The sequence below is a fragment of the Vulpes vulpes genome, chromosome 6, assembly GCF_048418805.1.
Source record: "Vulpes vulpes isolate BD-2025 chromosome 6, VulVul3, whole genome shotgun sequence".
NCBI lineage: Eukaryota > Metazoa > Chordata > Mammalia > Carnivora > Canidae > Vulpes > Vulpes vulpes.
In genome coordinates this window covers 46,507,012-46,520,397 of record NC_132785.1, presented here as the reverse complement: position 1 = coordinate 46,520,397, position 13,386 = coordinate 46,507,012, and the positions used below count along the sequence as shown (strand labels likewise).

Genomic DNA, 13,386 nt, shown 5'->3' with positions numbered 1-13,386 from the left:
AAGCTATATGGGAAAGAAAACCTCTAACTCCTCTCCTGGAATCTTTTAAGTTAACTGGACTGAAATTCAGTTGAACGGAGTTATTAGCTCTTTCATAGCCAGCAGAATACAATTCCTAAGGCAATTTTATCATTGCACTTGCATACAGAGAGGCAAGGGCCTGATGATGACCCTCATGTTTACACATCACACGATGGGGTCCCAGGAAACAAAAAAAAGGAGTGATGTGTGTAAGGGCAGCTGTGAAAAAGAGGATAGAGGTAGGTAAGTTCTTTATGGTTGATGTTGTTCCCAGCAATGCAAAATTCCATCCTGTGGATGAAAGAAATGAACTTGGGGAGGAGCACCTGGGTGGCTCAATCGGGTAAGCATCTGACTTTGGCTCAGGTCGTGATCTCAAGGTCCTGGGATAGAGCCCTGCATCAAGCCCCAAAATGGGCTCTATGTTCAGCTGGGAGTTTGCTTCTCCCTCTTCCTCTGCCCTCCCCCCTACTCACATGCTCATGCTCCTTCTCTCTCTCTCAAATGAACAAAATCTTTTTTTAAAAAATTTTTAAAAAGAAATGAACTCAACACATATGCACCAAGTTCAATAGAGGTACTAGGAACAGATATTGCATTGAATATTGTTTTTGTCACCTACAGATGCATATATTGAATAGTGTTTTATTCATGACATTTTGACCTTGGAATTAAAACAGTGACTTGACAGTTCTTACTCGAGTTTTCTCAGCTACCAACTTCAACTCTTTCTCAGTATCTAATGTTAAGATTCCACCTTCCTAATGTTTTGCAGAGAGTTGCACATATGTATGGCATCAAGTGTATCATATCTTCCCCAAAATAAATACAGAAATAGTGTTTCAGAAGCCTTAAAATTAAAACCAAAAACATTAAAATAGTTTCAAATGTGATACATTTTTTTCTTTCCTCACCTTTTACCTTCAGAGACTGATAGCCACATTAATATTACTTTTAATATTCTTAATGTTCTTGGAAGAAAACCTAAGCAGCAGGAAGCATCTCATTGCACAAGTATGCTTTTGCAAACTACAGCCAGTTTTGCAAACTATTCTGTCGTGTCTTAATACTGCTATATGACTTCAAATTTATAAAATACTAAAAAAAAAAAAAATTTATAAAATACTATGCACAGATATAAAATGTGTGTTGTCCACCTTGCATCATAACACAGATATGATTTTCCAAATTTGTTACCATTACCAGCTGATGATGGGGTACTACAGTGACAAAACACCCAAATTTAGCATCATTTCTACTATTCAGTGAGAAGTCACTTGTCTATGGTAACTGCTCCTCTGCTGAATGTCCTTTGCTATAGTCCCCACTCTTCAGGTGGAGACTAATGGTCCATACAGAAAACATGTGGTAAGGGTACTAAAAGAATGGGTATGTGTACTGGGTCTTATTTGTAGAACTGAATGGGACATTCCTAAGATGGATTAGAAGAAATTTCAAACTATTTAAAGGCACTGTGCAAGTTATTCTCCATTTTCATCCCACCCATCACCACCACCCCAAACCCACATCCATTCTCCGCCTTTCTCCGCCCTGGTAAAGCACATGCAGTGTATCACGGAGCTCTCTTCTCATTTAGCTTCCATGTGAATTCAGCCAGTGGAAGACCATGGAAAGAGCGGGACAGATGCGAAGAGAAAGTGATCAAGAGATTTCTTCCCCACCCATCCTCTCTGTCCCAGCTTCCATATTTGGAAGGGGCTGCTTTCTGCAAGCAGCTCCTATGGGGAAGCCCTTCCTACCTCTGAGGCTGGAGCTCCCGTCAGGCCCCGGTGGGCAATGGATGGTGACAACATGTTTTTTTTTTTTTCCCCTCTGCCACTTCTGACTCAGAGGAGATAACAATTTCCCATTGTTAGTAGCGAGCGACAAGGAGCCCGGGGTCCAGTGTTGGCCCGTAACCAGTCTATATCTCTGTAACAGTCCCTTCGCAACCCCAGAGTGTGCCTCTGTCTGCTGCCAGGACCCTGACTAATACAGCTCCTTGTGATGCAGAAGATCATGTGAGTAAATAAAAGAACACCACCAGCACACCAGCCCTCCAAGGCAGAGAGCCGCCTAGATGGTGGATTACTCCCCATAAATGCACTAATGAGACAAACCATTGCATACAAGATAGATTGCTGACCTCCACTTTCAATATTCTTTCTGATTTCAGATTTTTAGGGTTTCATTCTTCACCTTAACTACTTTGTCCTTCTTCTCTCCCTGCTCTGTAGCATCTTGTTAATTTACACTTCAGGTTATCAGTGCCTGTTCTCTCTTTCCAAAACATGTCCCCTTGTTTTTCCCTGTACTATGCAGATCTTTCCTTCTGACTTCCACACACAGGTCAAGTCATCACCTAAATATGTTTAAAGTCACGTGTACCGTTCTCCCTAGGTCTATGTGTTCGCTTTTTAAGCAAACCTATAAAATTCTACGAGTTCATGATTAATTAGAGTTCACAAAATATAGAAGCTATCATCCAGGCTCACAGTTATACATCTATAACCTCGATTCTTTTGGAAGAAATAGTCTGTAAAGTCTAACAGATAAATGTGGAGGCCAACAAGGAGGTTAGCATGTCTATCCTCTTATGTTTACAAAGAAACAAGAATGCAGGGGTAACCATGAACACACAGCATTAAATGCAAGGTTCTGACAACAAATGGCATAGTACTTACCAATAAAAGCATGGTAAGATATTAATAATTGCAATGAACTGCAAATATTTATGTGCCCACAGGCAACTAATTCAATTTCACTGCAGGATTGCTCCATTTATGAATTTAATTGTGTGTGTTTAAACATTTTTGCTGCTGTTTCATTAATTTCCCATAAAAAAATAAAATGATATGCTAAAGAAAGAATGCATGCAGTTTCTATTCACCAGCATGAGAAGTCCCAGCTTCAAAAAGGACGGTACACAGGTTATCACTCATTTTATTTTCACGCACACCAGCATGGATGTGTAAGACAAGCCCATGAGAACAAAATAATGGCTAACTCTTAACATGTGTCAGGCTCTGCTCAAAATGTGCCGCACGTACTATTAGCACTCACCAGGAGAAGTACCACTTTCCTCCCATTTTCCAAAGAAGGAAATCAAACTACAGGACAGATACAGACTTATTCAGGGTTATATGGGAAGAAGAGGTTGAGCCAGGGAGGTGGGTGGGCTAAATGGGGGATGGACATTCAGGAGGGCATTTGTTGGGATGAGCGCGGGGCGTTAAATGTCAGCAATGAATCACTAAATTCTACTCCTGAAAGTCACACTACACTATATGTTAACTAACTTAAATTTAAATTTATAAAAAAGAAAGACTTGTATATTCTAAGTTAAAAAAAAATCCAGCTCATTTGACATCACAGCCCATGCTCATAAACACCGCCCTAATCACACTGGCAAACTGGAACATCAGCAGGATTTCCAGTGATTTTCAGTGGCTGGTAAATTTGTCACTGATTCTTCCAATTTCCCTTGAAGACTTTTTTCCTAATTCAGGATCTCCTTCCGATGCTCTTCAATAACACAGTCTCCAACCACAACCACTTCAACCATCTGACCTCAACCAATAGTTAGCCAGTCCACACTGTTTATACTTTTCTCAGCCTCCCAACCTTCATCTAAGAGCCCATGCTCTCTGGTTAGGCTGATTTTTTTTTCCTAACATAAGAATGAATGAGACTAACCTCATGCCTCAATGAATTCCTAATTCCTAGCCTACTGTCTTGAAGGAGAACCCTCCTAGAATGGTCCAATAAGCCCTAGCCTCTGTCCCTACTTTTACTCCTCCTCTAGAGAATCAGGGCAGTTGACATATTGCTAATTATGGAAGGCAATTACTAATAATTAGAATTTTCACCTGAAATAAGAGAGAGATGCTATAAAACATTTGATCAGGGGTGCCTGGGTGGCTCAGTAGGTTAAGCATCTGCCTTTGGCTCAAGTCATGATCCCAGGTCCTGGGATCAAACTACTGGTCGGGCTCCTTGCTCAAGGGAGCCTGCTTCTCCCTCTCCTGCTCCCCCTGCTTGTGTTCTCTCTCTCTTCCTCTCTCTCACTCCGTCTCTTTGTCAAACAAATAAAAATAAAATCTAAAAAAAATAACATTTAAAAATAAAGCATTTGATCATTCCATGAAGAACACAATCTGGTCAAGTTATGCTGATATTTTTACAAGGGAATCTAGATAGATTTTTAGCTGACATGTATTGAGAATCTTTTATAGCTCAGTCTCTGTGCTTGGGAACTTTATATGTGTTTTATGGAGCAAATGTATATGCTAGAGGAGATATAGACAAATAACACTAAGTTAACTGTTCAGTACACTTTGCAACACATAGTTAAATGCTCAGCTATAATTAAAATAAAGTTATATTAACCAATTAAAATCAATAGAGAATTTATATATGATACCCATAATTTAACAAACTCAAAAACAAGATAATTGATTACTAGGAAATAATTTGGGTTCCCCATTTAATTGTTTTCATACTAAACCTATTTCTTGGCCCAATAATTTATTTCATGAGTCTTAAAATCACATTAAGATTTGGAAGTCTCAATTAAACCTGTTTAATTCATTATCAAGCAAAAGTAACTTTCAAATGCCATAAGCTTCTGACTGTCCTTTGTCAAGATGAGATGATAATAATTAGCTTTTGGAATAATAATGTAAGAGTCTAAGATTAAGCAAATCTAGATTGTTAGTGGCTAAATTTACCTAGCTTCCAATACATACCTGAGCATTGCTATTTCTCTAAAAACAAATCAACCTTTGCCAACATCCCAAGGTAACCAGCAAGAAAAAGGCAGAAAAACAAATCATCGATCACCATTTACCAGTTCCAGTTTTATCTTCAACTCAAAAAAAAAAATGGCATAGGTTTAATTCAACCTCCTTCTGATTTATAGCAAATATTGGTGGTTTGGATCAGAAGCAATACTTTCAGAGACTCCGTAATGAACCTATAAGTGGATATGGCATATAGACAGAACAATTTCTTATCTACTTAGTTTCACACAGCACACAAACCTGATGGTGAAAATTAACCTCCTTTGCAGTTCAACATTTCTAATTAGAAGAGACATCAAAAAGATTATGCTTTAGAAAGCAGTATGGCCATAATATTCTAGACAGCCTGAAACAGAGCTCTGCAACCTCCTTATAGCCTTATAGCCTTATAGCCTGCTGTCTAAAGGAAAAAGCAATAACCAGATGATGTTTCAAAGCAGTGATGGCTTTTGCTGGCAAGTTGTGTTGTATTTTCTCATTTTATCTTTTTATACTTATTATTAAGAAGCGATGCTCTGGTACACAAGACTTGTCCACTGCTTTTAGCCCTGATTGTGCACAAGAGTCTAAACCATAAGACCATGCTTTACCAAAAGTTTCCTTGGTAGAAATATTTACAACTGTTTCAGAATTGAGTAGTTCATTTGTAATCCTTTTTGGGTTTGTTTTGTTTTGTTTTGTTTTTGTCTTGGTTTGTTTTCTCTGCATGGGGCAGGAAAGGGGGCAAAGAAAGAGACCCTGAATTCAGCTTAGATGAGAACACAGGACTTTAAAATAGAAGGCCATACAAGTTCAGCCCTTCCTCAAGGAGGAACTGCTTTCACAACATCCGTGGTTGATCAGCCACATTTAAAGTTTTCATTGCTAAGGAGTACACCATTGCACAAAAAAGGTCACTATCATTGTAGACAGCTATAAATTTTTCTTTAAAGATTTTATTTATTTATTTATTTATTTATTTATTTATTTGAGAGACAGAGAGAGAGAGAGAGAGAGAGAGCAGGAGCAGGGGGAGAGACAGAGGGACTAGCAGACTCCCTGCTGAGCAGGGAGCCAATGTGGGGCTTGATCCCACTACCCTGAGATCATGACCTGAGCTAAAGGCAGATGCTTAACTGACTGAGACACCCAGGTGCTCTAGACAACTACAAGTTTTATGAAGTTCTTTCTTACTCTGAGTTGAAAGCTAATCCTACCACTGGTATCCCATGTATCCTAGTTCTATCCTTTGAAGGAATACCAAGCAAGCTTCACCATCTTCCACACCTTCCTCCTTTGAGTAGTGGAGGCAATTTTTATGTCTCTCTTTATTTTTCCCACCTCCATATTAAATACTTCAAATACATATTAAATACTTCAAATTATTAAATATTAATATATTATATTAAATACTTCAAATTAAATCCTTCAAATTATTCCTCATATGATATGGTTTCTAGCTGCTGCAAGTAAACTGGAGCTGTAGCTTAACTTAAAAATGTTCCGACATGATAGGGCACCTGGGTGGCTCAGTTGGTTGAGCATCTGCCTTTGGCTCACGTCATGATCTCAGGGTTCTGGGATCCAGCCCCATGTCAGTCTCCATGCTCAGCAGGGAGTCTGCTTCTCCCTCTGCCTCCCTCCACCACTGCTTGTGCTCACTCTTTCTCTCAAATAAAAAATAAATAAAATCTTCTTTTTAAAAATGTTCCTACATGCAAGTAGGCAAAAGAGAAATCTGAAAGTTTACACCTGTAATTGACACAACTGGAAAGACTATCCAGAACCAAATGGTTCATGTGGGAGCTACACCTATGTGAGCTCCCCTTCGTATCATACACACACACACACACACACACACACACCAGTCCCATGGGTGGTTCTGTGATACCAGGTGGGTCTGAAAACCTCATCGCCCTGGCCACATGGACTAACAGAAAGAATAATCACAAGTTCCAAGCCGGACTAACCAGAGTCACTCTCCAAGTTTTTAAATTGGAACATGGAGAAGGCTCGCTATCCGCTTAGCCGCATAACTCTTAGATATGACAGCCATTTACCCATTTAAAGGAATAAGCCAATTTGATGAGGTCAATATCCAAAGGAGTATGGGGAGAAAGACTTCAAACCTCCAATTCCAGTCATTCTTGGAACCAACTCTACCCTTATGTTTCCTGTGGTCTGGTGATTAAGCCAATAATGCCCACCCCCTCGCACCCAGCTGAATTGAGTTTGAGTTAGATTTGTATCGTTTGCAATACAGAGGATCCTATCTACTACAATATTTATAAGATTCCAACTAGCCTAACAGGACCAAGAGAAAGCAGGTCATAAAAGGGAAAAAATCACTACCCCACCCTACAAAAGATGTGAATAGAATCTCTCTCCAGCAGTGAGGCACCTGGATGGCTCAGCTGGTTGAGTGGTGAACTCTTGGTTTTGACTCAGATCATGACCTTATGGGTTCTGGGATCAAGCCCTATGTGGGGCTCTGTGCTCAGCCTGTAGTCTGCTGGAGATTCTCTCCTTCTGCCTCTCCCCCCCACACACTTTTGCTCTCTCTCTATGTCTCTAAATAAATCATAAAAAAGAATCTCTTTCCAGCATTATTTAAGAATGACGGTGATACCTCCAAAAAAGAGCAAAGTCTTTCTGCCCTAATCGCCTAAGCTCCATAGGACTGACACTGTTCAAAACTATATTCCTAGAACTATCACAGTACCTGGCACATATTAAGTGGTTGAAACACCCTCCACTATAATTTTCATAGTACAAAAAAAAATTTCATAAGTACACAGAAAAAAAAAACAATAGGTAAAACATCAAACATAACTTACTAAAATGAAGATTCAAGTTCCCTAAGGAAACCTTCGACATGTCATTTCACCTTCTTAGGATTAAATTGCCCTTTTGCCATATATATGATTCAATTACCTCTTTGGTCTTTTTTTAACCATAAAGTGCTATGACTCTATACATACCAACAATGGTAAATAATAGCCTTCTAAAAACCTGAACAAAAAAAATAAATAAATAAAAATAAAAAAAAATAAAAACCTGAACATGTAGATAAAAGAAGGAAACACAGTAATAAAGAAGGCAGCACAAGAATAATCAGAAAGAATAGCCCACCCAAAAGATAGTTTTGGGGAGAAGCAAAAGAAAAAGAATGAGAGGAAATCACCAGTGATGGGATCGAAGAGGTCATTCCCATGTGGCATCTTGCGATTTGCTTCCTATTTTACTCCAATTAATCTCTGTGGTCAAAAAGCCCTCTGTGTTGGCCCCAAACTGCCAGCCCCAGGACCTTGTCCCTTCCCGGGTCCATACATTCCATATGATGGCTCCTTCACCTAAACCATGCATCTCCTTTCAGCACTGGCTTCCCACTTCTGTCTCTGGTCCTCGAAATTCCCACTTGCTCACACCACTCCGGACAGGTTGGATTTTGTTTGTTTGTTTCGTCACCAACAGAATATATACCCAATTATATTGTCCGCCTTACGTCCCTATTTCCCATCCTGTCCCCTACCTGGACTGATGCCCAAATGTCCATAAAATTTTCCACTGATTTCTTAGGTTTGGAACTTTGGATTCGGTCCTGACGCCTGTAATCACAAAATAGCATCTCTATAAAACACGGTGACCCATTTACAATGAGCTGCTCTAAGGAACTGACCTCAGATCCTTTCATGAAAGAAGGCCTTGATTCAGGAAAACAGTGTTATTACAACTAACAACTGATGTTAAGTATTACTACATACCTGTGCATTACACTATGCGTAGATACTGCACTAAGCATTTTGCACACATTTGTTCATTTTGTTCTCACGATACTCCTATTAGAGAAGCACTAATTTCCACCTATGCTTCAAAGGTGAAGAATCTGAGGCTCAGAAGGAGTAACTTACTCCTGGTTACATAGCTAGTAAGGGCCACTCTTGGTTGCACACAAGAGCCATATCCATCTGAATCTGGAATCCTTGCTCTTGCTCACTACATGACTTACAGAGGCACTAATCCCTGTGACAAATGGGGAGGCAGACCTTCAAGGAGGCCAAAAGCAAAGAGACCAGGGAACTAAAATCAACATGATCTACTTCTCGATTTTGCTTAGAGTCAGCCCTATTTGAGGAACCTTGTTCCTATTATGTAGCAATAGATTATCTGCCATTTTGCATTGTGGAAATGTACCCTCCATTATCCAGGCTAATCTGGTTGACTTCAGAATGCTGTACACAGGCATTCCAATGACACACCACTAATTCAATCTTCTCTGTGAGGAAGATGCTACTGGACATCCCTTCAACTTTTTCCCTACAACTTTCAGTGCAGGGTGCCTCACATAACCCACAACCCTTCTCTCCTACAATGCCTAGAGCAAAAGAAGTAATTTAGAATACCAGGAAGGAGACAGAGGGTAAAGAAGGAAAAAGAATTAAAAGAGTGGTGACCGACCCCCGCCCCCCCCCAAAAAAAAACCTACTATGAAAATTGAAAATTAAAAATTAAAAAAAAAAAGCAACCCAATGCAGGATGATCATCTGATAACTTGTGATTCAGAGAGAAATAAATGTCCATGGTCCATCACTAAACAGAGAAAAGCATCTTACTGTGCAACAGAAACTGTACGTTCAAATAACCACAGAAGAATTTTCCTACATCACAGAGTAGAGAAATACTGAGTATCTCCTATAGGAGTGAGATCTTATTGCTATAATCCATGTAGCAGAAGGTCTATTGCAGAAGCAGCATCTCATCACGAAGCAAAAATCCAATCACTTTCAGGTTCCAGAATCTCTAGTTCTTCCAAAACTCCTCCTCTATCCATTGAGACTCTTACAGATATTGGTGGAATTGAATGCCAATCCCTACTGAAGAGTCATCCGATGCTTCTATGTGATAATCAAAGTCTCTAGTTTTACTGAAATGGAAGCTGAGAATCAGACTAGCAAACTCCTTTGGATCGGTCAGTAATTAATACGTAAAGGTCTAAGTACTGAAAGTACAATCCGGGGTAAAATGCAGCATAGATGATTGTCTCTCATTTGTTAGGAAGTTTAAAAGTCATAACTAATTGAAAAATTGTTTTAAGCTAAAAGAGAGGGGCAAGACCTAAAACATTTCATTTTTAAAAGTAAAAGGTCCTAAAAATATGCTTAAGGAGGGAACCTCATGCCTTCATTCCATGTCCAACCAGCTTCCTATTCTAACCAATTTCCATTACCCAGGGAAAAGAGCAGGGAGGAGAGAAAGTATTTGAAAAACTGCCAGAGTAAAAAATCCTATAATGAAATTTTGCTCATTCTTGGAGAAATGAGGTAGAATTAGATGCTTCAGCGGTGGTGAATTTCAGAATCTGGGTAGCTTCCAGTAAATGAAGTTTTTCCATAATGTCAAATGCAAAAGCTATCTGATATCAACATATTGAGCTTGAGTTTTTAAATTCCTATTTCCTTACACCAAATTGTTTGAAACCTTTGAGATAAAAACTTCAATAAACTAGTGTTCCAAGCTTTTAATATTTTAGTCCCTTGAGCAAGCATGTCAGATTAATCTTCAAATTGCAATGGGCAGAAAGAACATTCAACCAAATTCTTAAGCCCATGCCTCTCTCAAAGGATGTTAATAATGTAAGCAGTTTCATTGGCTATTAAGATTCCAAACTTTCCTAATTCTCAGCACTACTACTATTTAAAAGCAGGGGGTATGGGGGAGAGAAAACCACCTACCCTGAAAGGAAGGGATTTTACTTATTTTATCTTTGTATCCAGGTAGCACTTAGCACCTTGCCAGGCACACAGTAGGCATCTAACAAGTACCTCTAGAATGTGTTGATGGACTGGACTGGGGGGTGGGGGGGTGGAAATCTTGCTGAGAACAGCATGAGTCCAGATCCTGGCACTGCTCGGCAACAAAGACCATCCCCAGAATTAGGGTTATCGAGGTACAGCAGGAATTTGGAAGCGTGTCCTCAAAGACACATCAAGAGGACTGTTTCCGGAGCTGGCGAGGAGCCAGCCCAGAGCCACTTGCAGAGGGATCAGACTCGTCTCTGGCTTTTCAGCGCGCCTGCAAGTCCTGCCCTGCCTGTCTGAGCCCAGCGCCTCCAGCCTTCCACGGGGCTGAACCGGGTTTCCACTCACACAATTTAGGCGTGAGATCCGACCTCGCTAGTCTAACCCGGGCCTCCTCCCCGAGCCGCGGTCATGGGAGGCCGCGCCGTCCTGGGCGCTTGGAAAAACACCCGCGACTGCCCGGGACACCTCCGAAGGTGAAAGCGGGGAGCGGGCGGCGGGGCGAGGAGCGGGGCGGGGGGGGGCCAGCCCGGGGCGCCCTCCAGAGGTTTCTCGGCCCACTCCCAAAGCCCCGGCCCCCGCCGCTGGAAGGCTCCGGGGCGGGGGGGGGGGGGACCCGCGCTCGGCGGCGCAGGCCGCCCTGGGTCGGGAGCTGGGGGGGGGGGGGGGACGGCGCGGGAGGCGGCGGCGGCGAGGGGGCCCGGGCCGGTACCTGGTGTGGCTGTGGTTGCGGGGACAGTCCTTCTTGTCCATGATGGCCGGCACGCAGTTGGTGAGCTCCGTCCAGTCGGCGTGCAGCCCGCAGCTCCAGCCGGTGGAGAAGCGGGAGAAGAGCCACGTCTCCTTCTTGCCGGGCCGGTGGCAGGTGCACTTCTTCTGGCCCGCCTTGCAGCTGCACGGCTGCTCCAGCCGGATGTTCTTCACCAGGTGGCGGCCGAACGTGGTGCCCCCGGTCTTCTGGATGTGCAGGAACACGATCACGTCGCGCCCTTTGATGTTGAAGTCCACGAAGCGGGTCAGGTCCTGCAGCGTGAAGTTGAAGCGCGGCGCGAAGCGGGGCAGGGAGCCGTTCTCGGCGGCCTCGGAGTCCGGCTCCTCCTCCTCGTCGTCCTCCGGCTCCCCGAGCTCGTCGTCCTCGTCCTCCGGCGCCGCGGCCCCCCGAGGGCCCTCGGGCGGCCCCCGGGGGGGCGGGGGCAGCTGGGGCCGCCGCTCCCCCTGCTCCGGCGGCGCCTGTGCCCGGCGGGCGGGACCCGCGGCTGCGGGCGGGCCGGGCTCGTCCGCGCGCGGCCGCTCCCCGAAGTTGGCGCAGGAGCTGGTGCAGGAGGGGGACACGTACTGGTACATGATGACCACGAAGAGGAGAGTGAGCACCGGCGTCAGCAGCCACTTGTTGAACCTTTCATCCATGGTCCCGCTCTCAGGCCGGCAGGCGAGGCGGCGGCGGCGGCGGGGACGGGGACGGGGACGGGCGCCCGCTCGGAAGTTTCGGGGACTCCGGGGCGCGGCTCGGAGCCCGCCGCTCCTCCATGCCCCTGACGCCGGCGCGTGCGGCTGGCGGGCGGCCCCGCGGCTCCCCGGCACTCCGGGGCTGGCCGCGCCAGGGCCTGCGAGCCGAGCGGCGAGGCGGGCGCCGGCGCGCGCGGCTCCGGCTCCGGCTGCGGCTGCGGCTCCGGCTCCGGCTCCGGCTGCGGCTGCGGCTGCGGCTGCGGCGCGGGGCGCCCTGCGCTCCCGGGGGCGCCCGGCTTGGCCCGCTCCCCGCTCCCCGCTCCCCGCTCCCCGCTCCCGCCCCGGCGCGGCGCGCGCGCTCAGGCCACGCGGGGCATCCCGTGGCCGGCGCTCGGGCGCTCGGGCGCTGGGCGGCGCGGCGCGGGTCCTGCACCTGCGCGGGGCAGCCGGGCGGCCGCGGCCGCGAGCGCGGGGCGCTGCATGAGGCTCGCCGGGGAAGGGCGCGGGCGCGGGCCAAGGGCGAAGGCGCGGCCCGGCCCTGCCGCGCCCGGAACGCGCAGCCGGCGCCTTTGCCCTCGGGGCGCGGGGCGCGGGGCGCGGGAGCCGCGGGGGCAGCCGGCGCCGCCGCAAGTTTGCGGAGGAGCCCCCGCGGCGGCTGCCCGCGAGGCGTCTGTGCGGAGCCGCCGCTCCGGGCAGAGTCGCGCTGCCGCTCCGGTCGGTCCGCCCAGGCGCGGGCACGCAGGCACACTCGCACACACTGGCTGGCACCGCCACAACCCGCCAGCCGGTGTGACAGGAGCCCTGCTACCCGCAGCAGAAACCTGCCCTAGGTACGGAGCATGCGCCAAAGCCTTCCCCAGCCCCGGAGGAGTTTCCAGGGGAGGAGTCCGCTGCTCCGCGGGGCTCGGAGGAGGCAGCTGGGGGTGGGAATCCCTTCAACCTTAGAGCGAGGAGATACTCGGGAGAGAGGCAAAGGCGGAGCAAGGAGAGAGGCCCCGAGGAGAGCGTCGCCGGTACGGGTCCGAGACCTTTGCATCCGCAGCCCTCGCTTTCCGCTCTCCGCTCTCCGAGGATGCGCGCACATCTGCCGGCCTGCGCGCGGGGGTAGCGCTTGCACACGGCCGGGCAGGCGCTCCGAGGCTGGGCTGCCCTCGAGCTTGCTGGGGAAACTGGCTCCAGACTGCTTTCGATTTCCACCCAAGACATTCTAACAGTTGCTCAAGTTTTATTCTGGACCCTCCTTAACTACAAACTTGGTGTGCCCAACTCTACAGTTTTATTCAGCCGGCATCCATCCATCAAGTATCCATTAGGCACCCGCTATCAGGCTCTTTGTTGAA

At 46.1% G+C, this 13,386-nt stretch overlaps 1 protein-coding gene across 3 annotated transcripts in view; it reads right to left on the bottom strand.

Moving 5' to 3' along the window:
* HS6ST3 (heparan sulfate 6-O-sulfotransferase 3) overlaps positions 1 to 12,434 on the bottom strand; it is a 640,375-nt gene extending 627,941 nt beyond the window's left edge. For all 3 annotated transcript variants that reach the window (XM_026003637.2, XM_026003638.2, XM_026003640.2), the window contains exon 1: positions 11,313 to 12,434. In XM_026003637.2, coding sequence (XP_025859422.2) covers positions 11,313 to 12,007 — 695 coding nt within the window. In that variant the 5' untranslated portion in view covers positions 12,008 to 12,434. The remainder of the gene's footprint in view (positions 1 to 11,312) is intronic.
* Positions 12,435 to 13,386: the final 952 nt, after the last annotated feature.